This window comes from Mauremys reevesii, linkage group 19 (genome assembly GCF_016161935.1).
Source record: "Mauremys reevesii isolate NIE-2019 linkage group 19, ASM1616193v1, whole genome shotgun sequence".
Lineage (NCBI taxonomy): Eukaryota > Metazoa > Chordata > Testudines > Geoemydidae > Mauremys > Mauremys reevesii.
In genome coordinates, this window is record NC_052641.1 from 23,481,236 (window position 1) to 23,508,236 (window position 27,001).

Genomic DNA, 27,001 nt, shown 5'->3' on the forward strand with positions numbered 1-27,001 from the left:
GTGTTTGTAGGTTCAGCACCTTGATCTGTAGTGATCATAGCAAACCTTTAACTACTTGTGGCAAAATTAATATTTCACTAGGTTTATTCAATATCCTGTATAGGCAAAAAGGTCTGAAATGGGATCCAAGTTGCTCTTTTTGCCCCCCCTGAACTAAATAATAATTGTTTAAATCTGCAGTTGTTTTACTGTCTCTTCTGAAAAAGAGCTGCACATTACAAAATTGTTTTTAATCCTTATTAAATAGAAAAGGCTCTGAGTAAATACAAACATAGTAAAAGCCTAGGGTTAAATTAAAAAGGGCAAGACTTAATTTTTTTAATATTAATAAATAAAACTGGGATTAGATATACACTTTAAAAATGGCCAGGGTTACTAAAGAAGCATAAATAATTTGTAAATAAATGAAAAGACTAGGATTGAATATATTTTGAAAATGGTAAGGGTTAAAATTTTTAAAATAATTGTATAGGTTAAATACACCAAAATAATAGGCAAGGATTAAAAATATTTTTTAACAAATAGAAAAAGGGAAGGGTATGGTAAAATATAACAAACATTAGAAAAAGGCAAGAGTTTCCATATTCTAGTGTTAATTATAAATCAACAGAAAAAAGCTAGGATTAAATGCAAAAATATAGAGGCATTGTTCAAATTTTGTTTTTTAAATTAATCAAGATTTAGCCATAAACACAGCTTTAAAAGAAAAAGCCAGAACTAACGAGCAGTATGTAATCTGTATGGTGTAGTCCAGGGGTAGTCAGTTATTTTTTTGGCAAGGTCCAAATTTTTGGTCAAGGTCAAGACTCCAGAGAAAATAAATAAAGAATAATAATAATAAAAAAAAGAAAGATAAGTAAATAAAAAGATTTTGGGGTCCATTCAAAAGTGTCTGGCGATCCGGATGTGGGCTGCGGTCTACCTGTTAACTATCCCCGTTGTAGACCTTCCCCTGCCCTTCGTATTTTTTGGCGGCAGGGACAATGTCTGCCTATATGTTTGTAAAGCACCTAGCAAGATGGTACACTGATCCTGAATGGGGACTTGAAGCTTTACTATAACAGACATCTTAGTAGTGTGGTGGGGCTTGATATTAATTTAAAAAAAAAAAGAAATCCTACTAATTGTAGCTCAGAGCAAGTTTCTCCCAAGATCATGATTTTAAACCCTGATTATCTGAACAGAACAGAATAGACCATTTGACTTCAAGTATGGAACTAATTGCTCCTTACAAAAGACAGCTTGGTTTTCTCTTTTGCCTGGTACGCATGTGAGATATAATCTGAATTGCGTTTCACCACACATCCTTATGTGTATATGGACACACAACAAATGCCATAGCCTTGTCTTCTGTTAAAGACACTGTTGTGGAACAATTACGGGAATGAACACTGATGGGCAGTATATTTTGAGTCATTATTACTGAAATACCTTTCATGTAATGTACATTCACTTTGCACGCCCTCTCTCTCTCTCTGCCTGCAGCAACTGAACCACCCCAATATAATTAAGTATTTGGATTCTTTTATTGAAGACAATGAACTGAACATTGTCCTGGAACTGGCAGATGCAGGTGATCTCTCTCAGATGATTAAGGTAAGGACACACCAATTCTTGAGGCAAAATAGGGGTGTCACATTTATTCTGGAAGTTCAGGGGACAGATACAAGCAGATCTGTACTAGAAACTTGGGTCCCGATTCCCCGCTTGCTTGCTTACATGTAGGAGGTCATTTCAATGAAAATTTCAACAAGCTCAAAGCCAGAACTATTTCCTAATTGAAAACAAAAACAAACCAAAGAATAAACTGTACAAAATGACATAATACCAGGAAATATAGAAAAACTATATAAAAGTATTGTGAATGAGTGGTGTTGGAATGGATGCTCACTAGAATTTTAGAGAATAAGTAAAAGTGATTTCCAATTCTGATTAAAAAATATGAGGAATCATTTTAAGCCTGAAAATCTTATGGAAACTTGAAATGTGATTTGTTCATTTGATAATTCTTTAAATAAGTAAAATGAAAATACGACAGAAAGGAAAGGGGGAACGGGATCCGGACAGTTCTCATGCTTTTTTATTTTTTAAATTAGGAGCATGAGGACTGATGACGTTTGTAATTTTTATTCTAGCCGATGTAACTTCAGAGACTTATTATGGAGAGCACCAAAAAAAAAACAAAAAGTCAGGATACATGTCCTTCCAGTCTGCAATATTACCTTTATGTTATGTACTTTGTGAGCATGGGAGATGGTGCTTTCTCTGAGTCTAGTGCATGTCTTCAGAATTTACTCTTGGAACACACCAGAATTATCACCAGCCTTTACTGGCTGTGGAACAAAATGCAAAGCTAGCATATTTGATGTTGTCTTCCTTCTCTCTCTACCTCTGTGTACACAGAACAAAAAGAAAGGGAAGGAGGAGAGGTGAACCTGGTGTGTTTGGCAAGAGGGGAAAAAAGATTTTTAAGAGGGGAAATTCCTTTTGGGATCAGACACAATTCCCTAAAGGCTTCTTACTTGGAAGTTTTATACAGAGTCCCATGACCCCACTCAATTTTTCACAGGGATCTAACATATTAGTTCATCATCCATTTACCATGTTTATCCCATTATTGTCTTTGGGCTTTTCATTAGAGCATGGAATACGAAAACTGGTTAAGAATGTATAGGTTCTTTTAGTGTGTCTGAAGTTTGTCCTGCACTTACTGTCACCCCTTGTGATCTTTCTGAATAGACATCTTTCTTCTGAGAATGTTTATAATCTTTGGCCTCTTCTGATTGGTAGAATCTCCCAGTCTGTCTTATTCTGCATTTCTCCTCCTCTCCCAATCTGTATTGTATTGCATTGGTGCCCTACTGGGGAAGGCACAAGTATGTTTTGAACTTACAAGAATTTCATTAGGCTATGAATCTTACTCCTCCATTAGTGCTGGTTTGCTCTTTTCTGCATTCTTGGTATAGTTTATTCTAGTCCCATGATCTTGAATATTCTTAAGGTTTTTTTCCCCCACTTCTCTCAAATCAGCTTTCTCTTTAACTGTCTCTCTCTGCTTTTTTCATGTTCTTTTGCTCCGCCTGTTGAGCTTTTGCTCCTTTTCCCCTTCCTGAGCTACCTCTCTCTGACCTTTGTTTCCATAGTTGTTTTATGAAGGAAGATGGGCTTGCCCTGTCCCCCGGGAATTTAGGAGTTTTGAATGCCCTACGAGAACTGGGGTTCTCTACGCTGTAGCCTTGCAGATCTATTTCCTCATCCATTCTAATTCTAAACAACATCAGTGTTGACCTGGATTCTGCCCTAAGACATGCAAGCCTTGCAAAACTTGCTTAAAAATTTACAAGCCCATTCAAAAAACCTACCCTTTACCATGAGGGCAGATAATGAAAAAAGAACAAATGTTTTGTCAAAAAACAGTATTTACTCATAGCAAGTGGGTATGTATAATATTGCAAGGTTGGTTTACCCGGTCTGTGATGGAGAGGCACGTTTAATTATTGTAGGGTAACTAGCCACATAGCTTGTCTGCTACATTTAAGACATTTCAAAAAGTATATTGACTTTCCTTCACAACAGGGATTTAGGATTGAGAAAATTTTCAAGTGCTTTCTTTTCTCTGATGTAGCTCTTAGGAATACTTGTATTGTTGGAACCAGCTTTAGTTAAGCTGTTATCACCTGCTTTTGTATTTTCTTTGACATGTTAATCTTTAGACATACATCCCCTGTGAGAACAGATGTGGTATATCATGTTTGTTAGCACTCTTAACCTTCTCTCCATATTTTACCTGTTTTTGCCATCATTATTCTGTAATTATCATAAATGAACATTTCGGAAAGTTCATCTCCTCCTTGTTGTCACAGCTAAAATACCTGATTAACAGATTTGTTTTCTCTGTCAGCTCAGCTATGAGGCACCAGGCCAAAGGCTGTCAAACAAGTTAGCCACTTAGCCCATAGTTAGTGGCTACATTTACAGTGTCAGTGAAAATCTCCATTTCAGAGAAGGAATTTGCTTCATCAAGGGGAGTGGGAGCTGGAAATAGACCTATGGTAGAGAGTTTTGGGGGGACGGCCTAAACTTTTCAGTCATTGCTTTTATCCCCAAAAAGTTAATGCTGTTAACATCTATAAACCTGAATTCGCTGATGGTGGTGACTCAAAGTATATGTGGATGGTAACGCTAGCAGCTAGCATACCTCTAATGCTGAAGACGGTTTAATGCAATGACCTGTGCTAAGGGAGATATTACTTCCTGAATATGCTAACCTCCAGAGAGCAGGGAGGAAGTCAGGCCCTTGACGGGAGCTCATGATTGTTTCATCTTGCATATACTTTTAACATTGCCATTGTTGCTGTTTACTGCATGTTGCTCCTTCTCCCGAGAGACCCCAGAAAACATCAAAGTTTATCAGAGGCTTTTCAGTACTTGCATTTAAAGATTTGAAGAAAGAAAAGAACCATTCTGAAAGCAAGTGTTTGGGGTAGTGACCATGCTGCTGTGTAAAACTTTGAGTAGAGTTTGCTTAGTTGAAAAAAGTAGTGCTTACACAATTTTAAAATATTATTGTATCTGATGAAGAAATTTCACATTTTGGCTTAAATGAGCTTTTCATAAATGTAATAAACACAAATGTACCATTCAGGATTGATAATTTCAGCTTTTAATATTTTTTACTTCCAGTTGGGTGTCTTTCTCTAAAAATTAATTTTGGTGATTCTAAGGGCAGGTCTACACTAGAAGCGCTACATTGGCACAGTTGCCCCAATGCAGCTGCGCCGCTGTAGCGAGTCTGGTGAAGACACTCTGTGCCGACAGGAGAGCGCTCTGGTGTGGCCAGCGCTTAGGTCATTGTGATTTGCGTTGCTCAAGGGGGAGTCTTTTTCACACCTCTGAGTGATGATAAGTTACATCGACTAACACAGTAGTGCAGATCTGCCCTTAGTTTGATAACTTGGACAAGACTGTGATGCTATAACTAGTAAATACTTTATGGACTTGCCTGTTTCCCAAAATACCAGTAAAAGGAAAGGGGCATTGATTCTCGCCCCGCCTCCTCATGATACAAATAGTGTGTTTTCATTTGTGACAAACCTTTAGATAGAATTTTGATGTATGCAAAAATTAAATGCAAACAAGGATGAAAAATGGAAGTCTATTTACATGACAGTGTAGTTGGCATTAGGATCGTCATGATTACCAGCCTGCACCGTCATAGACTAGGGGAAGAACTCTGGTTGTCTCTTTCTTGGGATAGCAAACACCACTTGAGCAAAAAGCTAGAACCAGCTCTGCTTAGTGATCTTATTGAGAAAATCCTCAGGCCAGAATATTATACTGAACCAGGTCCCTGTACTGAAACAAAAGGAACTGAATTTTGTAGTGCTTAAATAGAATCCAAATATTAATGGATAAAGTTGTTTGATCCCCCTTCCTCTCCCCCCCCCCCCCAATCCCTCCTGTTTAGACGTATGTTAGTCTTATGCTTCAGGGAGGCGGTAGGAACAGCAATAACAACACTCTGAAGGTGTGAGAGTGATAAAAACAGGGACTGTCTTTGTCATGTCCCTGTCGCCTGCATTATTTATGAGCTGTTATAAAGCTGATGTAACAGAGTGTTGCTGTATAACCCACTGGAGAATTTTGGCTTTCTGGTAAATGTCAGGCAAATCTTATTGGACATGACATTTAGAAAATTACCACTTGTGGTCTAACATATCTTCACTTAAATACTTTAATGAGAATTAAGCTAATATTATGGTGTAAATAACACTTTATCCATCATCCTCTGCAGTTCTGCTGCACTCTGCTCTTAGGTTTTGGTTTCAAACTGCTGCAAGCTGTCAGGTTTGCCTTTTGGCAAATTGCACAGTTACACCTTTTCACAGCTGATCTGCAAGATAAATTTTTGCCATTATTTGATTCAGATAACTTTCATATAAAATGCTGAATGTCACAACAGGCATCAGCTGTCTGTATCAAGAGGGACAAATACAAGATGGGCATCTTGCAACCAATCTAGCACCTTTATTCCTCCTCTTAAGATTTTTAGTGAAAATTCTTAGTTGTATGGTATAAAACAAATATAATGGTAGAGCATCATAAGGGTGCACAACACCTTATCAAAAAAATCACAGGTGCCTGTCCAGAGGAGATCACTGTATTCTAAATTATACCTTACATGGCAAAGGATGACAATAACAAACATTAAACAACTGGGATTTATATGCATCTTATTGGTTCTGTAAATGTATAAATAAAGAATTGGTTTAGTGTCTGGAGTGAAGGTCACGAAAGAGAGTCAAGTACTGGCCAGCAGTGGGAAGGTAATTCAAAGCAGTGAGTTTCGAGAAAAGATGTAGAGGGTGAGGTGCGTGGTTAGCGAGGCTATTTCAGCAGTGTCTGCCCTGGATTATACTGGTGATAACTCAGTGCCTTGCTTTATTTACATCTTGGGGAATAGCACATGAAACTACTCCAGAGAAGTACAGACAGTTTATGGCTGTGGTATGTGGTGGTGATGATTATGATTATTAATTTGTGTGTGTTCTAGCAATGCTCAGAGGCCCAAAGGATTGGGACTCCATTGTACTATGTGCTGTACAAAGCTGTAATAGGACAGTCTTTATCCCAAAGATCTTACAATCTCCATTTTTGCTTCCCTGTAATCTGTTTTTATTTTTGCTTTGAGGCAGTTTGGCTTTCCCAAAGGTTATGTCTACGTGTGAACTCTTAGGGTTATATTATTACATCAGAATTGGGGATACCCAGTTGATCCCATGGTAGTTTTGGGCAGCCGGGGGAAGAAAATTGAGAAATTTATTTTCTTTGTTAATAGACTGTACATCAATGATGAACATCTACAAGATGTTGGTTTTAAAAAAAATCCTTTGTTACTTAAGGCAGAATACTGCAGACATTTGTTGTTTTGAGGCATTAAATATGTTTTGCAAGGTAATTAAGGAGATTAATGCTAATTATAATTGGTGTCCATTCAAAAATGTCAAACCTATTTAAGCATATTTTTCGTAGTGGTTGTTAATTAGTGAATTGTATTGAAGTTTACATACACACAGAAGGAGTTAAATGCTAATCAGAAGATGAGCCATGCCGCTATTGATCTGGTGGACATGAGCAGTCGACAACTGACTAACGTGAGTCCAGGAGTCAGACAGATATGTTGCTTCTTCACTGATCTTTTATTTATTTCCTTCCACAGTATTTTAAAAAGCAGAAACGGTTAATCCCGGAAAGGACGGTGTGGAAATATTTTGTGCAGTTATGCAGTGCAGTTGAACACATGCACTCCCGCAGGGTGATGCACAGAGGTAACATTAATTCAGTCTCTTTTCACTGAATAATAATATAATGTTCCAATTAGTAAGCGCCCACATTCAAAAACAATTATGCTGATGTTCAGCCAATGCATGTTTAGAGATAGACTGGTGCTTGCAAGATGGATTTCTCCTCGTGTCTTTTGCCTCATTGTTAGAGGATTCAGTCCGAAGTGAGTATAGTATTATGAAGATGAGCTGCTTTCTATTCCAGACACTGATATTAACTAGAAGTGTCAAACCTGCCATTACAAACGTGTCAGAAGTAAAATGCTGAGACTAGTGGATGCAGTGACCACTAAGAAATAGTCTTAATTATATTTAGTACAACCTTAGAGAGAGTTCAGGGGAGTTTTTCTGTCTCATAAGCGGATTTGGGAATATTAATATAAATACGTTCCAAACTTTTTTATACCCCATTCTCAATGTTCATTAATTATTTTTCTAGCTCTTATCTTAGAACTTTTCATCACTTTGGGCTCTATCCAAAAATTACTTTTCCCCTTATAGTACAAATGAAATGTTTTGTGAAGGACTTGACCCAGGAAGTGCAAATGCACCACAAAGGAGCAAATACCAATCTCTGCTGCTCATTAATTCCATTCCCTTTACAAGTGGCGAATGCGTCACTCAATTCGCCAGCAAAGAGAGAACTGAAATTCCGCTCCTACGTAGTCACCTCTTGCAGCCTTCCAGGTATGCTGATTTAGACTACAATAAATGATAGTAGTCTGTCATGTACACAAGTCTACTATAATTCAGGGGGAAAGAGGATTCACTAGTGCACACCATGACTTGGGGTTTAGCTTGGGGAAACTGAGCTTCACTTACTTTGACTCTCTTATAAGCGGAAAAAATATTCTGTATAAAGCCCTCTGTGGTGGCCTGTCAGACAGGATGTGTTGGGCAGAGTGAGAGCTCTGCTTTCTGAATGAGATGCATATGTGCTGGGTGGGCTAGCTACGTTATATTCCAAGTTTTTAGTTGTTTTTCTGAAGAGGGCCCTCTCCCTCTTCCCCCATTGACATTTTGCAGTTCATTTTCATTACAAAGATGAGGGAAGGGTTAGAGTGAAGTGTGAAGGCAATTCAGAGCTTTCCTGCTTTGCTTTTAGGTTGTTAGACTAGTGTAAAGCTAAATTGTGCAATTTTTTTTTTTTTTGGTAAGGGTGGAAGGGGAGATGAGGGAAAGCTGTCCGAGACATCCTTAAAAACATAACCCTCCCCCCTCAAGTTCCCACCCTCTCCCTGATTAGAACCTGCTGTTCCAGTTTAGAATGATCTTTGCCTCAAATGTTGGACTTGAACAGTCACCCATCAGACATTTCAGATTAAAAATGCATTGTGGTAGCGCACCGTTGGCTTATGATTTCTTTGAGTTTCCCCAAAATAGTTGCCTCATGCAACACTCTCTCTGCAGAGTTTTGTATCTTCTTGTCCTAGCTCTGGAAGCCATCTTTGATTCAACGTAGGTATGAGGCACTGCAGGGGGCTTGCATTATTTTTCCTTTATAAGACGTTAGGATGTTGAAGACAATGTAATCCATGTGGTGGAAACATTCTGCATTCAGATTATAACATTTGTTTCATTGTACGAGAGTCTCAGCAGGAGTCAATGTGCTAATGCCTGAGCTGAACCCTTTTGGAGTCAATAGAAAGAACCCCATGGACTTTTGTTGGCTCTGGATCAGTCTCATATCCAGATCTGTATATGGTGATGTAATGAACATGCAGTATTTTAGAATGGAAAGATCACTCCATGACTTGAAATTTTTAAATCAAGCTTAGTTGTTTTTCTAAAAGATATGCTCTTGTTTACCACAGCTATTGGACTTGAAGCAGGAATTATACGTATGGAAATCCTATGGCCTGTGTCATGCAGGAGGTCCGACTAAATTATCACAGTGGTTCCTTCTGGCCTTAAAAACCTATTAATCAACATTTAAACAATCAGTCATTTTTAAAAATGAAAAAATTATTAAGTTAGGCTACTGAAGTGGACCCTTGCTTGGCATGTTACTTGCATGCTTGTAACTGCATGTTCTATTCACAAGCTAGTTCCAACCCATTGCAGTGCATTTCATTGTGAAAGAGACACAAAAAAATCATGTTAATGTATCTTACAAACACATTTGTTACTTACCAGGGGACTGATATTCAGTGAGCAAGTTGGCAATCAAAGGGAGTGAGTGGAAGAATGAACCATGTACAAGCCCATCCTAATTAGGTGACTTCCAGCTCGTATCCTCAAAATGTACTGAGTGTAACATGGCTCCACCTTCATTAGGAGGGCCATCCCTCTATTAAGCAACCAGTTTTGTTGGGCCCTTGAGTGGCCATTTATGACAGAAGTCAGAACTGAAAATAGAATCCAGTTAACCTAGCCCCCCCTCTAACTTAACCACAAGACCAGCTCTTCCAGCAGAACAAACGTATTGCTAACATACAGTTTGCAAATTTGTATCTTAAGCCTGATACAAAAAATATAAAACTTCTATATAAATTACTGTCCCATTCACAAAATGTGGATCAGTTTTAGACATGTAGATCAACCTTTGATATAAGGGGAAAGTTAACCATAATAAATAGTTCTCTGTGTAAATTTGACATTTCCAAAGGGAAGCTGGACTTAAATATTTCTTTGATTTCAGTGAGTGAGAGAGGTTACCTCTTTTGTTATGCTGTTTTCCTACAACTTTTCCCTTGCTAATATTTCTGCTGCACTGAGAAGTATACTTGGGTTTTTTTATGTAACTTGAAGTCTTAAAAGATTCAGCTTATCAAAGCTGTGCAGAAACGTGGTTCTGATTGAGTCTCTCTTTTGTGCAGAAGAGGCTCCAGGCTATGTTTCTATTGCAGTATTACAACAGATAACCTTTTGTGGCTTTGACCTTCTCCTTGTCCCTTCTTGCAGACATAAAACCAGCCAACGTGTTTATAACAGCCACAGGAGTGGTGAAGCTGGGAGATCTTGGATTAGGTCGCTTTTTTAGTTCTAAAACCACTGCAGCACATTCCTTAGGTAAGATGGCATTTCTAGCCATTAAACACCTTTACACAGTGTATAACTGTGAAGTTCAAACAAAATGATATCTGTCCTCTTAATGTGACACAGCTTGGTTTAGCGGGTACCTCTGACATGTTTTCTATGATACAAGTTTTAAGTGCTGTTTATATATATTGAGTTTCTTTATGCAAATTTTAAATAGTTTTTTTTAATTGTTTTAATTAAAACTCTCCATGACATTTTTTTTCTGCAACGTTGTTCACCGTGGTAAGTATAATGGTTTCTGATATGTGACTAGGTTGTCATAGGCATCTTTCTTTATCTAAATAGCACATCTGAGTGTGTGATGCACTGTATTTAGAGGATTAATAAACAATGAGATCCAAGATACCTTCTCCCTTTCCTTAATTTGTTTTTTGTGCTGATATCAACTGTTACACCACCAACTTCTTTTGGTAATGTTTGATCAGCCCTGGCTCCCTCCAGGATGCCATTGCAATTGCTGTCTGGGAATGGGAAGTGTGTAAAAGCACATTTCCACAGAAACCCTTGCAGTTCACCAGTTCCAAACAAGGACCTTTTCTCAAACAACCACCATAACAGCTCAGAGCAACATAAAGCTCTTAGACCTGAGCTGAATTTCAAGTGAAGTTGTGTTTTCTAAACACTTCCCATGAACCTGCTCAACAGCAGCTTGGTTTAAAGTTTTCTGCTGTGCAGTTTTACACATCTTTCAAAATCACCCGCTGTCTTTGTGTGGTGGTTTGTTTCATAATACTCCTAGTGGCACCTGCAGAAGTACTTTTGACCTTTCTGTCTTCAGGAATGATATCACTGTAAGCCTTCATCCCCAGCAATGGGGAGGTGGGATGTGTGGTATCTAATTTGATACATCTACTGGACAGATTTTAACAGCACTGTGACCGTCTAGTGGTCAGGCAATGGTAGAGGAGAGCAAGTGTAAGATTTCAGTGTCTGGCAATGGCAGTTCTTTTGTATCTCTTAGGAAATAAATATACATTCTGTCTCCAGGGCGGTCAGTCTGGCACCTTTCATCAGCCTAAAATGAACAAAGTTTGCTTTGTAGGGAGGTTTTCTGTAGGCTCCTGATCTCCACACGGGTTGACACTGCAGTTGGGATATATAGATCCATACTTAGACAGCATAGTGCTCTAAGATTTGTAGTTTTAGGATATAGTTGCAGTAGTGTCTGTATAACTACTGTTTGTTTGTTTCCAGCAGTGCTTACAGTGTGCTAGATAGTTACTATATGTACGACAACCTGCTTCCTGCCCCAAAGAGCTTACAGTGCTGAATATTCAAGCTTCTATAAAGGACACGAAATCAATATTCTGCTATTTGCCCAACAAACTCTTTTGGTTGGGTTTTTTCAGAGACATGAATCTGCAGTCTCTCTGGCTCAACCACCATTACTGTTATTCCAGTTAGATAAGTTATGGAGCAGCATTGGCTTCAGTGAGAGAGGGTTAATTGTTCTTTCTTTCCCATTTTGGTGATTCAGTGCATTTGTAGTCAAAAGGGGAGGGAAGAAGAAAGGATCTTGCTCTGTTAGCTTGGCTAAGAAAATAGACCAGTTATCTGGCTTGCTTGACAAATAAGAATCCTGATCATGCTCTGGACGTGATACTATATTGAAGGTTTGGCTAAGTTGATCATTGACAGAATTACCGTGTTAATGTTCTCTGGGCAGTAGTTTGAATTGTAGCTAAGTGGCTAATATTAGCCCTTAATTGGATCTTTTAAAATGGAATTGAACCCTGAAAATGAGTGGGCAGGTGCGTATATGTGTGTAGTTAGATGAGGAGTGTTCAGAGTTCCACAGATGCAGCAGAAGAAACTACAATTTTTATTCTTTTTCATACAAGAATAGCAATAGTGGGTTTCAGTCTCTTACCATCAGGCTCATTATTTGAAAAACAGGTAAAGGGTTAAAGTGCTTTGAGCTCAGCAGCATGGTCAATGGAAGGCACAAGATGCAAAGTGCACTATGGTCATTTAGGCTTCTCTTTGTCTTATTATAAGTTTTCAGGAGAGAACATTGGCCATTGATACCTGGTGGTATCTTCTACTTACGAGAGTTAGGTTGTTTTACTTGATAGTACACCTCTACCCCGATATAACGCGACCCGATATAACACGAATTCGGATATAGCGCGGTAAAGTAGCGCTTGGTGGGGTGGGGCTGCGCACTCTGGCAGATCAAAGCAAGTTCAATATAACACAGTTTTACCTATAATGCGGTAAGATTTTTTGGCTCCCAGGGGCAGCGTTATATCGAGGTAGAGGTGTACCTAAAACCTCTCACCTCTGTAGCAAACCAGGTTTTGAGTATCCATTCCCTTTGGAAGTATTTCAGAAACATTTCTAATTACTTCCTTTAACAAGGCATTAAGGGTTTGCTACTGTAGCATGAAAACTAAGCCTAAAAGGATCCAAGCTGATCCAGATTTAGGATGAGATGAAATCCACAACACACACTATTTTATTTAACAGAAAGTGTGTGATGACCTAGTTTGTGTGTACTGATGTTTGTATGTAGATGACTGTAATATGTATATGTAGCTAATTAAACTACACACACACAATTTATTTTAGCACTGTCAGTGTTTGGTGTGCTGTACAGATTGTAACGGAAGACTCTGCCCCAAGCAGTTTACTGTGAATTAGAGTGGCATACACTTACAGCATACAATACGCTTGGTGAGTGGAAAGTAAAGTCCCAGTGTAGTGCAGATGTCATTTGTGTACTAGTGTTACGCACATAGCCGTTCATGTTAATGCATTGAAATAGTAAGTGGGAGAGTTGTATTTAGTACCATTGTAGGATTTCACTGCATTTTTCTTACTTCTCTGATTTCTTCAGTAGATGTTTTTGTGACACTGGTTTAGAAAGTGCTGAGATAGATAGTAATGAGGGCCACAATACCTATGTAGGTAGATAGATAGAACTTCTATACAGGATATTTTTTTTTACCCTCACAGTGAGAGGGAATTGGAAATTTAGAGCATAATTAATTGTTGTACATTATTAATGAAATACCTTCTGCACTAAAATATAAATTGTTGCATGGATACCATGTGACAGTTAATATACAAGTATCTGATAAGTGCTTTATCTCATCCAGTACTTATTTCAAACACCGATACTTCATATCAATTGTGGAAAATTAATTTACTGTGTTATTACAAAGATATTAGAATGATGAAAACAAATAGAAATGGATATAAAATTAGCAAAGCAAACTATAATTACCTGTTATAAAAGGCAGCCCTATTAAAAATCAGACAGTAAGAGATGCAGTAGGAATTTTCAAAAACCTATGACAAATGTACACTTGTTCTCATTACCCAACAAACATCCTTAAATATCACTGTAATCACACACTTCTGTTTATTCCCTTATTTCCCCAATGAGAGTGGTGTGATTCCAACTTTTTCAAACAGTTCCTCTGTTTGAATAATATACCTTTCTAGCGTATGCAAGATGATAAACAGCATGAATGTTTTTTCTTAATATAAAGGGACTGTATATAAAATTTGATTTTTCATGTAAACTTTGTTACTGTGCATTATTTATAAAGCTCTAGATGGCTATATGGTTTGCATCATACTGATATAAGATTTTAGTTTTTGAGAGCATAAAGTGTTTACTATTCCAGAGCATTTTTACCTCTGTCACCTCTTTTTAAGTAAAAGGTGTGATCATGTAAGAGAGATTGCTTCTTTTCTTTTCCTAGTCAATTATATCTCTATACTGTATGAACATGTTAAAAAATGCTTGAGTCTTATCTCACTAAAGAGCAAGTGGCTCTATTTAAGTTCTTTACCTTTAGTTCCCAAGGTCAGTTTGGACTACACAAGATGTTGATATAATTTCACTTTGTATTTGTGCCATTTCTCACATTCCGCAGAAGACTCTAGCTTAAATTGCTCCTACCTGCACTGAATCGACATTTATTTCGTAATCGTGTCACATACACCAGTGAGGTTTTTAAGCACACAGAAAAACAGAGAAGATGTATGAACCTTTGTTGTTATAAAAAGATGTAATAGCAAGCAAGGTACTTCTAAAATGTACTTACTCAAAATATTAAGAGAGTTTTATTTTACTGTCAGATTTCAGTCTAGAATGTATTTATAAATAAGAGGAAAAAAAATCCCCATCAGAGTAAGTTAAAATCACATCATCAGGAATAGGCAAAAATATGATCATGTCCAATAATTTGATTTTATCTAGTTTGACTGCTGTGCTTATTATATTAATAAGAATAAATTGGGGCTTGGAAACTGACCGAACATGTAAACCAGGCTTGTGACCTTTATCAGAGCTCCTCTTTCTTAATTCAGAAAGCGCATGTAGTAAGAGTTAAAGCTCCTCTCTGTGGATCCTGCCCTTCCTCCAAAGAAATAGCATCCTGAAAGCAAAATGAAAACCAGTGTGAAAAGGTAAAGGAATCCAGGTTTCCAAGGGGGAAAAGAGCTGTTTACAGTGATGCTTGTTTCCAAATAAAAAGTACATTCTTACATTCAAAAGATATTTTGTTTGGAGAAAAATAATATTTGGAGTAATAGCAGTTTTTTTGTAATTGGCTAGATTTGTAGTTTTGTAGCAGCAAGAAAGAGTCTGGTTTAGAAAGGTTTTTTCATTTGGAAATTTACATTTTAGTAAGTCTGAATGATATTTTATATATATTTATATTTAAGGTAGATAGATATAGATATATATGATCTTATACAGGCCTAGTCGGTGGTATCTGATACTTCCTGTAGCCATGTTGCCCTAGCAACCACCCTGAACCATAATTTCTAAGGCTGCTGACCCATGAATTGAACACAGGGCTTATGCAAATATATTCATCTAATTTTTTTCTTTCTTTGTATTTCCTAATATCAGACTGGCATAAAAGGGCATTAGGCAGTACCACAACCCGTCTGACAGGTGTACTGTCTGGCTGTGGCAGCGCAGCCGCCTCAGTGTCAGAAATGGAAGCCATAATTAGAGCAAGGAACAGAATGAACGTCAAACGAATTACCAGGCAGCAGATCATATTTGTCAGGAAGGATTGCATACATAAAAATTAAGTGACAGTACACGCCGGGGTAATGAAAGAAAAATGAAAGATTTGCCCATACACAGCTCACAAGATACAAGCGAATGTCTTGCTTGGAGCAACAGCAGGCTGCACGGCAAATTATGTGGCTGGATTTTGTGGCTCCTGTTTCACCACCATAGTCTGCATTAATAAAACAAGAGAAAGTGAGGCCCACTTCCTGATAGACAGACCTACAAAAACAAATGAACAAACAAACAGAAAAGTTGGATGCATGCTGGTCCCACTTGGCTCTGACTGCTGTAAAACCAGCACCCTGTATGAATAAGGAAGGGAATTATATTGGATGAATGGTAAACCCCACAAATAAAATGGTGAAATCGACTTTTCCTGGATGGTTAGAGGAATAACCTGGGGGAACTTGTAGGGTACCACATGCTGCTGCTCTTTTCACTGTAGAGATTTCTTGTTCTTGAGGTCTATGTTATTGCAGGGAGCAGTCTTCACTGCTCAGTGCTTTACCTGAAATCTTCCACATTTTTAAAGCAAACCCTTGCAGCTGAATTACTCACTAAGGGGTATTTTATTAGCTGCCATTGCCAGGTAGCAGTGCTGCCCTTCTATCCTGTCCCCAGTTAAAGAAATTGCTCTCTCCCTCCCTGGATAAATCCCAGGTTTTAGCTGGAAAGGAGAATGGAGATGCATATAATTAAAACTTCCATTTATTAAGATTTTTTTCCCCAAAATGGAGAGAAACAGTCTCTGGTGAGTGGGATTTTTAAAAAAATTAATTTCTTTGGAGAAAATATTGCTTAATCATTTTCACGACAAATGAAAGTATATTCCAATTCTTTTGTTTGTTGCAGTGCATGCATATTTACATCTAAAATCTTTTCCTTTCGCTTATGTATTTCCCCTTTTTGTACCATATGGTACCCCTTTGCCTCCCATTTCACTGCTAGGTACAAGAAGTTATTAAATTTAACCTAAAGCTTCCTCTTGTCCAGTAACAAAAGTGAAATCAGATGTAAGAAGTGGATTTGGGTTGTTTCCCACCCACGGTGCACAGCAGCTTCAGAGTTGCAGGGCTTTCTTCCAGCAAGTAACCGGAATGGGCAGAGTTGCAGTTTTCCCATACTGTCTTTTCCATATGCTGCTCTTTAAACTTGTCTTAAAACCCCGTTGTAAAGCCCATGTTGTACATTTCATCATTCCTTTTGTGAACTTCTCTGTGAGATGAGCAGAAAGAGGAATAAATCATCAGTGCATGGTATTCTATCGTGTTTTGTTTAAAGCTGTGTTAAATAGGTCCCACAGCATAAGTTAGAACGGTTTTAAGAGAAGATTGTAAACAGCAGAACATGGTCATATATTGACTAAAAATTCAACACTGAATTGATGTAGTTTTGGTTTCTTTTTAAATGCACCAAAACATTTACCCGGTACAACAATTAAATAGCTTATAGATAATTTCCATCGATGTTAAAATTGACTGCTTTTTTGTTAAATTAATTACCATATTTTTTTATTAATTAAAATCCTGTGTCTGATGATATAATCCAAAATTGCAGGTTTGCTTAAAAAAATTGAAATAAAATAAAATATGTTGACTTTTTTTTTTTTTTGCCAAATAGACTCAAATTTCCTTGTGTCAGTGCAGATTTTCCTTTTGGGGATACCACCATACGTGTCAGACCTTCTCAAAACAGAACACACAAATAGCCATTGATCAGACTGTGTGTGGGTTGCTGAACACACATTCCTCCTGTGTTTTCTGCTCTGTTAGAGGGCAACCAGGGAGTACCCCTTTTGTCTTGAGAAGATCTGGTGCACAAATACACTGGTCCTCATTGTTCTGCTTGCCAAGCCAGTGTGCCATTCCAAGTAGATTCATGGTGCATTTAGAACTGCAATGACTAGAAAACAGGCCTCATTGAGAAACACAGGACAGAGGAAACCTGTGCTTAAAATTTTAATGCCCATCTTTTCAGTGTTCTGAGAAAGTTTGTTCTTTTGGTATAAGCAGTAGATATAGTATTTGTGGGATAAAATGCAAACTTCTAATCAAAGAATTGTTGGTTAATTTCTTGTTATGATTAGGGTTACCAGATAGCAACTGTGAAAAAACGGGACGGGAGTGGGGAGTAAGAGGCGCCTATATAAGAAAAAGTCCCCAAAAACGGGACTGTCCCTTTAAAAACGGGACATCTGGTCACCCTAGTTAAGGCTAATAGGTATAAGTAGAGTACATAACAGATAAAAGGATTTTTGATTATTTGCAGTAGGTGGATTGTTCCTAATGGAATACTGTCTGTTGTATCACAACTCTTTCTAATCTACTTGTTGCATTAATCTCTCATAATTCCTTTTCTTATTTGCATGTAATCTTCTTGCTGTAGAAATAAGATTTCAATCAAATCCTTCTTTAAGTTATTGGAATGGAATTTGTACTTCAGGGTGATACTTGAAGGAATTTAGAGTAAACTTGTTTCATGCTTTTGACCATTCTTTCACCTTTATCTTGCTTGTAAGAATCTGCATAGACTCTGCTATGGAGTCAGCATGCTCATGTGTCAGAAATTCAGCAATCCTGCAGTAGTTCTACAACTAACGAATGAATAAAGCAAGAGCAACATAAAGTGCAATGCCATCTCAGTTTGACTTGACTGAGTCTCTCAAACTATTGTTGGATTTTTCCTGTAACAGGAGAAGCTGCAGTGCATCCAATCTCAACTGAACACTTTCATTATTGCAGACCAGGCTTATCCTGAATGTTTGAGAATAGGAGACAATTGATGGGTGTTTATAGTTTCTTAAGGTTTCAGTAGATTACAAAGAACTAGGAATAGGTGAACTGGTTTAAGAGTTCAGTGCCTTTCAATAGGAAGATTAAGATTCTTTTCTATAAGCGTACATCAAAGTACGAAAAGTTTTGTTTTGGCGTTTCGACCCTCATGTAGCAATGTTAATACTAGACTCCTTCTTAGTATCACTGTAAATTCTCCTATGTAACAATTTACAGGCTTATTTTAAGAGATGAGTCACTTGAGCATTGTGGGTGCTGATTTCCTCTTTGAATTAAGGCCTTTGATTTTATTTGTACTAAATAGATATTGTGCTTGAACCATATTAAAAAGTGGTTTACTAACGCTGTGGTTATAACACTTCAGTATGTGTCTTGCATATCAATGGCAAGGCAACAATCCTCAACATTTTAAATTATTTATTTGAAACATTTCTTAAACTAAGTTAGACCTGTGTGGCATCTGAGTTTTCTGAGGCCTGGTCTTCGCCTTTTCAAATGTAATGAGCATGTTTCAAAAACCACAAGTATTTCAAAACATTGCAAAGTTTGTTTGGAGAGAAGTGGGAACATCTCTGGAATGAAGGAATGCTTTAATCAGTTTTACCCCTTGGAGGCCCATGTTGTGCTCTGATATTTCTTGGTTTGAAACTGGGAATACTCAGTAAAGACACAATAAAGGTCAGAATTTGTTAGGTTCTTCTTTCATATTCAGAACTCTGTTCCCTGCTGAGAGAAAGCAAAGCGATAGATTCAGAAACACAGTTCAGTTCAGTATTTCCTTGTCAAATTGCCTTTAGTTTATATCACAGCCAGTTTGATTGACCAATTTCAAGTAGATACTGTAATTTCCTATATTTTTCAAAACCACATAAACCTCTAAAATATTTTGAAACCCTCTGCACCCTTTTCAGTCTGACAATCTGCCTGAAGGCAATGGGAGGGCTGCGTGAGAGAACATTGCCACAGGAGAGTATTGAATACCTTAGTTTTAAGCGAGTTTTGAACAAGAGAAGAATAGAGGGAGAACCTTAACAGTATACATTAGATTTTGTCCTTGTTTCAGTTGTGAAGAATCAGGAAACAGTTTCACAGGGAACTCTGATCCCTGAATACATCGTATTTGCACAGGAAAGAACTCTGATATAACCCAGCATACGAAAAGTTCAAACAAACAAACAACCTCACGTTAAAACCAAGAAGCCAGCAGTGATGATTTTAATAATGACAAAAAACGCCCCTCATGCTACCTTTACAGTGATGGTTGAGCATTGTCACTCCCGTTTTACAGAGGGGGAATCCAGGGCATAGAAGTGACATACCTTTTGTCCCAAAGCGATTCAGTGGCAGAGTTGGGAAAAGAACCTAAATCTTTCTATTCCCAGTTGGCTTCCATAATCTCACACTCCCTGTTTGACTCAAAGAATATTTGAGAGGGAGGGAATATGAATCTTACATTTACAGTGCTGCCTTCGCATATATTTTTGAGATGTGGGAGACAAATGGGCTAGCTGCCCATAATCTACCTGCTGAAGAATCAACCTCCCCTTCACTTGGATGTTACAAATGACCCAGAGGTGTTCTGGTGTTGTGGGATGGTTTAACTGTAGCAAATACAGTACCTATGATAGAAGGAATAAGCGTTGGTTTGAGATCACTCAAGTACGGCAGTGTTCAAGAGACTTTCAGAGGTGGAATGGGAAGATGCTGACTTTAGTCATAAACCTCTCTACAGTTCGGTGACCTTTATAACTTAAGAGGCATTACTCTACCAGCTGGTGATTAATATTGAATCTGAACAATATTTGGTATTTTCAGCAGGGCAAATGCCAAAGAAAGTTTCTGATTAATAGTCTCCGATTAGACTGTTCTTGTCAAATTGACTAATGTAATGCATTGGTGAGCCCTGGCTGATTAAAGTGGAAGTCTTGTGCAGTTTTCTAGAAGATGCTCATTACAGGAGATTCCCACATAATGTTGGACAGGCCATAAAGAGAATTGGGCTTGTCAGTCTTTTATCATGACACTTATTTAAAAATTAATGTATCATTTTTGAAATGCAGAGACCTGCTTGTTCGTATATTTGCTGACAACACTACAGTAATGGTAGGTAAATGTGCAAGGTAGAGTTTATAGAATCAGCTCAGGCATGGGCTGCCCCACAAACCTATTTAATATAATGGAACAGCCTAATGCACAAAAATCAAATAAGGAATATGACGCATTCATCCGTATTATAAACACTGTCATTCTGCCTTGATCGAAGGTCGCTTTCAGGCATTATTCAAAACGACAATTTTAAATTGAACAAAGCCTTTCAAACAGACCCATGCTAACATGGAAGGCAAGGCCATAACTTTCAAGCCCACACACTGTTATTTACTATGAGCTTGTTATGCAGTGACCCAGAACAACCGATTTCAAGAACACTTAAGGCTGGAGGCCACCAGTGGCACCAAAGCATTCTGACACACTGAGACTTATGGGAATAAGAGTATAAATGTTCTCCATGTTTTTTTTCTACCATTGCATGTTCTGGAATTTACTCAGTTAATTACAGACAGTAATGGGGCAGCATTCTCTCTGGTTCCTTCCAGTATTGTAATTTTCTTGGCAGATCTGAGAAGAGGAGAAGCAGAGAGAAAAGGCAGAGGTGGGGAAATGGCTTATACATCTGTGTTCAGTGGAGAATTATGAAAACTCTTCAATGATCTTCAGAGAGTAAATAACTTTGAGCTTCTGCTGCAGTTGCATGTTTTTAAACAGAAAAAATGTGTAAATGATGTGTACCCAATGCAATTTTTTTTTTACAGAAAACAGCAAAGTGTACAGGAATTATGTAAAGTGCTCAACTGGCCCACTGTATTCATTTTACATGCAAATAGAAGGAGATCCATAGGAGGTCGGAGCTCCGTCGGCTTTCACAGTATTCTGTTGTCTCCCGTTATGTCACTCCATGCAATTCATTAAAAGGTTTAGTAACTAATGAGAGGACTCCAGTCTATCCCATGCGCAGCAGCCTTTTACAGGAAGCTAAATTGGGCCAAAACTGAGTCAAGGTCTATGTTGGAATATTCCTGGACTGGATATTAGTACTGGGCTAATAAGCGATGCTGTAATAGGGAGAGTTGTAGTAATTTCTGAAAGTCACGTTCCCTCTCCCACAATATGTATCTATGTTAAATTTGTGCAAATTAAATTTCCAACCAGAGATGCCTACCTCACTCAGATTCATGTAATTTCTTATTTGAGTGAACTATAAATGCAAGCTAAGATTATGAGATATGGGTAACTGGTTACTGGCCACTGCCAGAGACAGAATGCTAGAGTGGAGGACCAAATGAGTGATTCAGTCAGGTACTGCAGTCCTTCTTCCTATGTTACTCAGTATATTTTCTGACTATCAGAACTGTAATGAATTAATCCAATAATCTCATACATTTCACATTCATGCAGTAGGTTTTATTTCATTTTACTATTTTTATGTGAATCACACAGATCTGACAGCTCCTGCTTTGACAATATGTTTAGTATATTAAAGTACTCCTTGTGAATAGCCCAGTATGAAAATGGCTAGGGTTTGGCACTGGTAGACTTCGAGACTCACCACGCATTATGGGGAAGAATTGGGTTCGAGGCTACCCATGTGAATCTTGAAAGCAGCTGGGAGTGCTGTTTGGAGTTAGGTACATACTGCATCATTCACAAACACTTTCCTAATGGATGAACATCTCAAGGATGATCAAAACCTTGGGGTTGCAGGGGTCCATGCTGCAGCCATAGCTCCCAGAGGAGGGTGGGAATCAATGTGTATGAGAGATAGGAAGGTAAAATGGAGGTCTGGGGTGGAAATGTAATGACCGTAGCGATGTACACATACAGATATCTCTGTTATGAGCAGGGATCCACCCTGGAGCCTTCAGCACCAAAGACTCAGACCTCTCCCATTTGTGCCCTTAGGAGTTCACCGTGGATGACCATGGCATCTGTATGCCTATGTAGCCATGCTTCTGCTAGAGAAGGGTTAGTGAAAGACACACATTTGGATTGCTCCATGTTCCTTCACACAGGACGAGGGGTGAATGAGAACCCCTTTTGCCCATGATAGGAAATCGCCCATTCATGTTGTAGGACGTTCAAGTTTTACAAAATCAGATTATTTGGAAACTGATTACTTGGCTGATGGAGCGAGTCTGTATTTACAGGGCCAAATTGAAGGCAGTCAAATTAATCAGGTATGAATTTGGCCTAAATTGCCCAAGGGAAGGTTTTTACAAACTCAAAATATAAGTAGATATGATCACCTAATTAGGAAGATGTTACTTCCTGGGAACCAGGTGAGTTATGAAAGTAATAGAAGATGTGAGCTAGAGGTTATGGGCTTGTGAAATGCATTGGCTATTTCAATAACTGAAAATATGTGAGAGATTGTAATTGGTCCGTAGCTGGAATAACTAGTTACCATGTGTCCCAGCTTGTTTCAGTAATGCCTCAAGGTTGAGGAGGAAGGCACTTCACACTAAAATCTGTGTAATAAGAATCCAGGATTGTCACTCTGCAGCCTAGAATGTCTGATGAGTCAGTGTGAACTGATGGAATAAGCTACAAGCATGGCTGAGAACTCTTTTTGTTTAGAATATTCCCAGGTTCAGTCCTCACTGAGATTTGCAGTGTGTTACTATCTAGTTTTTAAAGTTCTCAGCCATTTTGATTTTATGAATTACAGTACACCCGTGAGACAGCACAGGCCTTCAGTTATAGTGACGTATCTATGTCAAGAGTCCTAGACTATTGTGATATCAGAGGTAACTCAATCAGCCATCTCCCACTACAGCTATTTTGCATGCAGCAGTTTCATTGGTTGTATGAGGGAGAATGCTGAGATGATATAGCCTGTGTGTGTGTGTGACAGCATGGGCTTTGAGCTACAAGTACTTGTTATAATTCACTTCCACCTCTTTCATTTCCAACGTTCACACTCACTTGTAGACCTTGTTTCTGTTTAATTTTGCATGGCCTAGCACCTGAAAGGCCCATTGACTTACACCTGCTCAAGAGCCTACAATTTATTTGCAGCCAGAGTTTTGAATAAAGAAATTGTGGATTTAACATGAGAGGCAATTTAACATTTGTCACTTTAAGGTCATTAGTAGAAGGTTAGATAGGAATGCCAAGATCAGAAAAAGAACAATTAACAGAGGGTTTGACAAGCAGAGAAAGAAAAAAAGATAGTAACTGAACCCTGGATGTTTTTTTATAAATGGAGTGTCCGAGGATTATTGGATGTAACTGAGGATACCAGGGTATCTTGTATTTTCAGTCTCACTAAGTTGATTTGGGATAAAAATGAGTTTCACTGGTACAAGGGATTTATTAGTAATTATTTCAAATTCCTGTCCAAAGATGCCCTGGCAGATTTATCTTTAAAAAATACAAACTTTGGAAACAGAGTTGAAAGCTCATAGCTCCTAATATGATGGAGAACCGCAAAAGAGTTTTTAATTCTGGAATTTCATAGATCATCCTGGCTCTTTCAGAAAAGTTTTTGAATGCCTACTTTATTACTACTGTTTCTCCACTACAGCAAATGGTCTCTTGAGATCTCAAAGAGCTCGTTAGAGGAAAGGTATCTTATCATATTTGGAGCTGGTCTGTCAGGCAGTGGTTCAGTGTGTGTCAAGTGAACATATTCAATTGATATCCTGTCACAGGATTCCTGTTTTAGTAGTGAATGTTCGTGACATCTAACTTGCGGCTTCATGTGCCGTTGAATGAACCAAGTGGAGAGTGATCATTTACCATTGTTCTGTATAAGCAATACATTCCAAAAGTGCCCAGAAGGGTAGAAAAGAAGATTGTTTTCCTCAAAGTTCAAAAAAGATAAAATTATCACAGTAATGCCTGTCTGTTCTTTATCTGATTTTTTTGACCTTATTATGGTTCTAAAAAAGAATATTTCTTCCATAGTCTTTTGAAACCATTGCTTATTTCATAATTGTACAAACTATCTCCAATGTGTGGTTTGCCAACTTTGCTAGAGCCATTGCTCTTCACAAAGATAAACATCTCTACTTCATATAGATCAAACTCTGTTGCTCTTTAGAAAGATAATTCCTGTTTTTTTTTGTTTGTTTGTTTTTTTTGCTTGCTTTGTTACAGTGGGAACTCCATACTATATGTCCCCAGAAAGAATACATGAAAATGGCTATAACTTTAAATCTGATATCTGGTCTTTGGGCTGTTTATTGTATGAGGTAAGCATCTCTAACTTTTTCATCTTTGCATAAACAAGCACATAATAAAAGAAAACAGGAATGAATTGAAGTAAACAGTTTAGCTCAATCCTGTTTACATCCGATTCCTGTGAAACCCTATAAAATCTTAGTTATCTTGAGTTCTTTTTGAGTATTTAAAAAAAAAGAAGATATTAAACAGATTTTATTCAAAGCTGGTTTAGTGAATCACAGTAAATGTTGGAGATACAGATAGCAGCAAGCCAATTTTTCTCATTCTTTACTCCTATAAGATGGGCAATTATTGGAAGAGCCTATTTAGAACTCTTTCCTAAATACTAGGTTTGTTTTAAAGACAGAACTCGTCATTTTAATGATATTTAGTGTAAAGAGCAATGAGTTCTGAAGAGTTGAAATACTTTGACTTTCCAGAGCTCTTGATGAAGAAAACTACTGTGATTTTTTGGAACGAATTTACTGTTCCCATTGAGAGGATTTAGTTAGATTTTTTTTTTAAGTGTTTAAAGCCATGCAAAACCATGTAAGAATATAGTTTGTCAAAGCAGAGATCCTTAGTGTGAACTACATGCAGTTTTACATACTTAGTATGTACTACATACTAGATATATTAAGTGTGAGACGAAAGTTACTCTTGATACTATGATTTTGTAAGAACACTATGCCATTAGATTTTTCAAGTGTTCAGAAAAATGATCAATTGATGGTATTTGAGATCCATAATTTTTTTATTCATTTAAACAAATAGTAAGGTTACATTATAAATGTATGAAACAGCTTTGGGTTCAAGTGAGGGAAGACAAAATTTAGAAAGTGTGTGGTACAACTTTTTCCCCAAAAAAATTTCAGTTAAGAGCCCACTATAATGTTAAACTTTAATTGAGTATAACCCAGGCCCACTTCAAAGCTTTGGATGTTTAAGTATTTTGGTTATTTTTTCCTGGTTAATTAAAGGATTGTCAAAATGAAATAATGTTTGTCATTGCAACTTTTCACAATCGTGAAAAAAATCAAAATACAAGTACCTGGCATAAACTGATCAGACACGACAACAACTTTAGCTAGGTTTCTGCAGAAACTAGGCAAACTCTTTACAGCAACTTTTTCTTAAAGATAATTTTATCTTAAAAGCAAACTAGACAGCACTCTTCCCCGCAAGAGTTAAGTGTTTGTTACTGTTTGTTTACTGCCGGGAAGAATATACTCATCTAGCCTAGCTAAATGCTTGTTTAACAAGGTAATGTCCTGTCATTAGTATATTACCAAGCCTGAGTCATACAGTTCAATAGGTGCTGATTTATTTGTTTGCAGAATGTGAAAGTGCTGTGTGGTGTGCATCTAGAGAGAGAAATATCGGTGCTGGGAAGCCAATGAAGTAAATCAATAAAATCCTGCTAGAGGGATTATGCATCCATTGGGAGTAGCGTAGCGCCGCTTGAGTCTTAACAGCTCTGTGCTTCTTACATGTGGGAACTCCAACATCGTCTGCTTAGATGCAATTATGGCTTTGGTATTTGTTCCTAAAAACGTTCTGGGCCAAATTTATCTGCATATTGGTTTTTAGGTGCCTGTCATATGGGTATCTAAACACTGACCCATACCCACCTGAAGTGGTTCTTTCCACGGTAAAGAAAATGCAGATGCTCCTTAGACAGCAGCTAATGCGTGTTTACCTGCTGCCCTGGGCAGGAGACATGCCACAGAGTTTAGTTAATGGAAAAACAGTAAGGCTGGATTTAGTACAAATGCAGTGAACGTAAAGGCCAAGGACTGGTCTTGGTGGTCTCTAAGCAATGAGCTGCTGGACCTGCTGAAAGTAGATTTGCTTGGACAGAGATGATAGTAGTGTATCATAACTGTGACTTGTGTGTGAAATTCCACTGGGGATTAGAGGGGTGGGCTAAGGGGACACACGGGTCTGATGCTGTACACCACGGTCAATGGGGAATTGCCAGACCTTTGCCAATAATAATGCAAGCCACAGACAAAAACATTCTGTTTGATCTGTTGTTGACGACTTAGATCCAGGAAGCAGATAATGTAGAAGGTAATTTCCTTGGCTGCTCCTCTCTCACAAATTGTCCTGCCAGTTTTTGGTCCCTCTCTGTGTCTTCTCATCCACAGTATGGTGAAGCAGGACCTTGTAAGGTAGCATGTGGGCTGAGGGAAGTTGATTAGAAAGTTAGAAACGGCTGCCAGAAAGGTGGAAGCAAATCTGGCAGAGCCATTTTGCCTCTAAAATCATTGTGAATAGTGCCTTTCAACTGGGGTTTGTACGGTGCAGACCAGAGGTCCTAAAGGAGATCTTACCTTGGAATCTGTGAGACAGCCATACAAGAAAAGCAGTTGGGAAACTAATATTTGTATAGAGGGGAAAAGTGTTCTTCAGTCAGTCAATAAAATGGAGCTTTAAAACAGCACAAGCTCACTAAAAGAAACCATTTCTTTTCAGAGCTGGAAAATCCTGCAGATTGGCTAATCGCACCATTTCAATATCTATTTAGCAATGAGAAAATAGGTGCGTGTTAGCATTTG

The 27,001-nt window shown here is 38.0% G+C and overlaps 1 protein-coding gene across 8 annotated transcripts in view; it reads left to right on the top strand.

Moving 5' to 3' along the window:
• Positions 1–27,001, top strand: part of NEK6 (NIMA related kinase 6) — a 248,128-nt gene that overhangs the window by 206,659 nt on the left and 14,468 nt on the right. For all 8 annotated transcript variants that reach the window (XM_039506269.1, XM_039506271.1, XM_039506267.1 and 5 more), the window contains 4 exons: positions 1,486–1,596; positions 7,220–7,328; positions 10,248–10,355; positions 24,375–24,469. In XM_039506269.1, the coding sequence (XP_039362203.1) occupies positions 1,486–1,596; positions 7,220–7,328; positions 10,248–10,355; positions 24,375–24,469 (423 nt within the window). The remainder of the gene's footprint in view (positions 1–1,485; positions 1,597–7,219; positions 7,329–10,247; positions 10,356–24,374; positions 24,470–27,001) is intronic.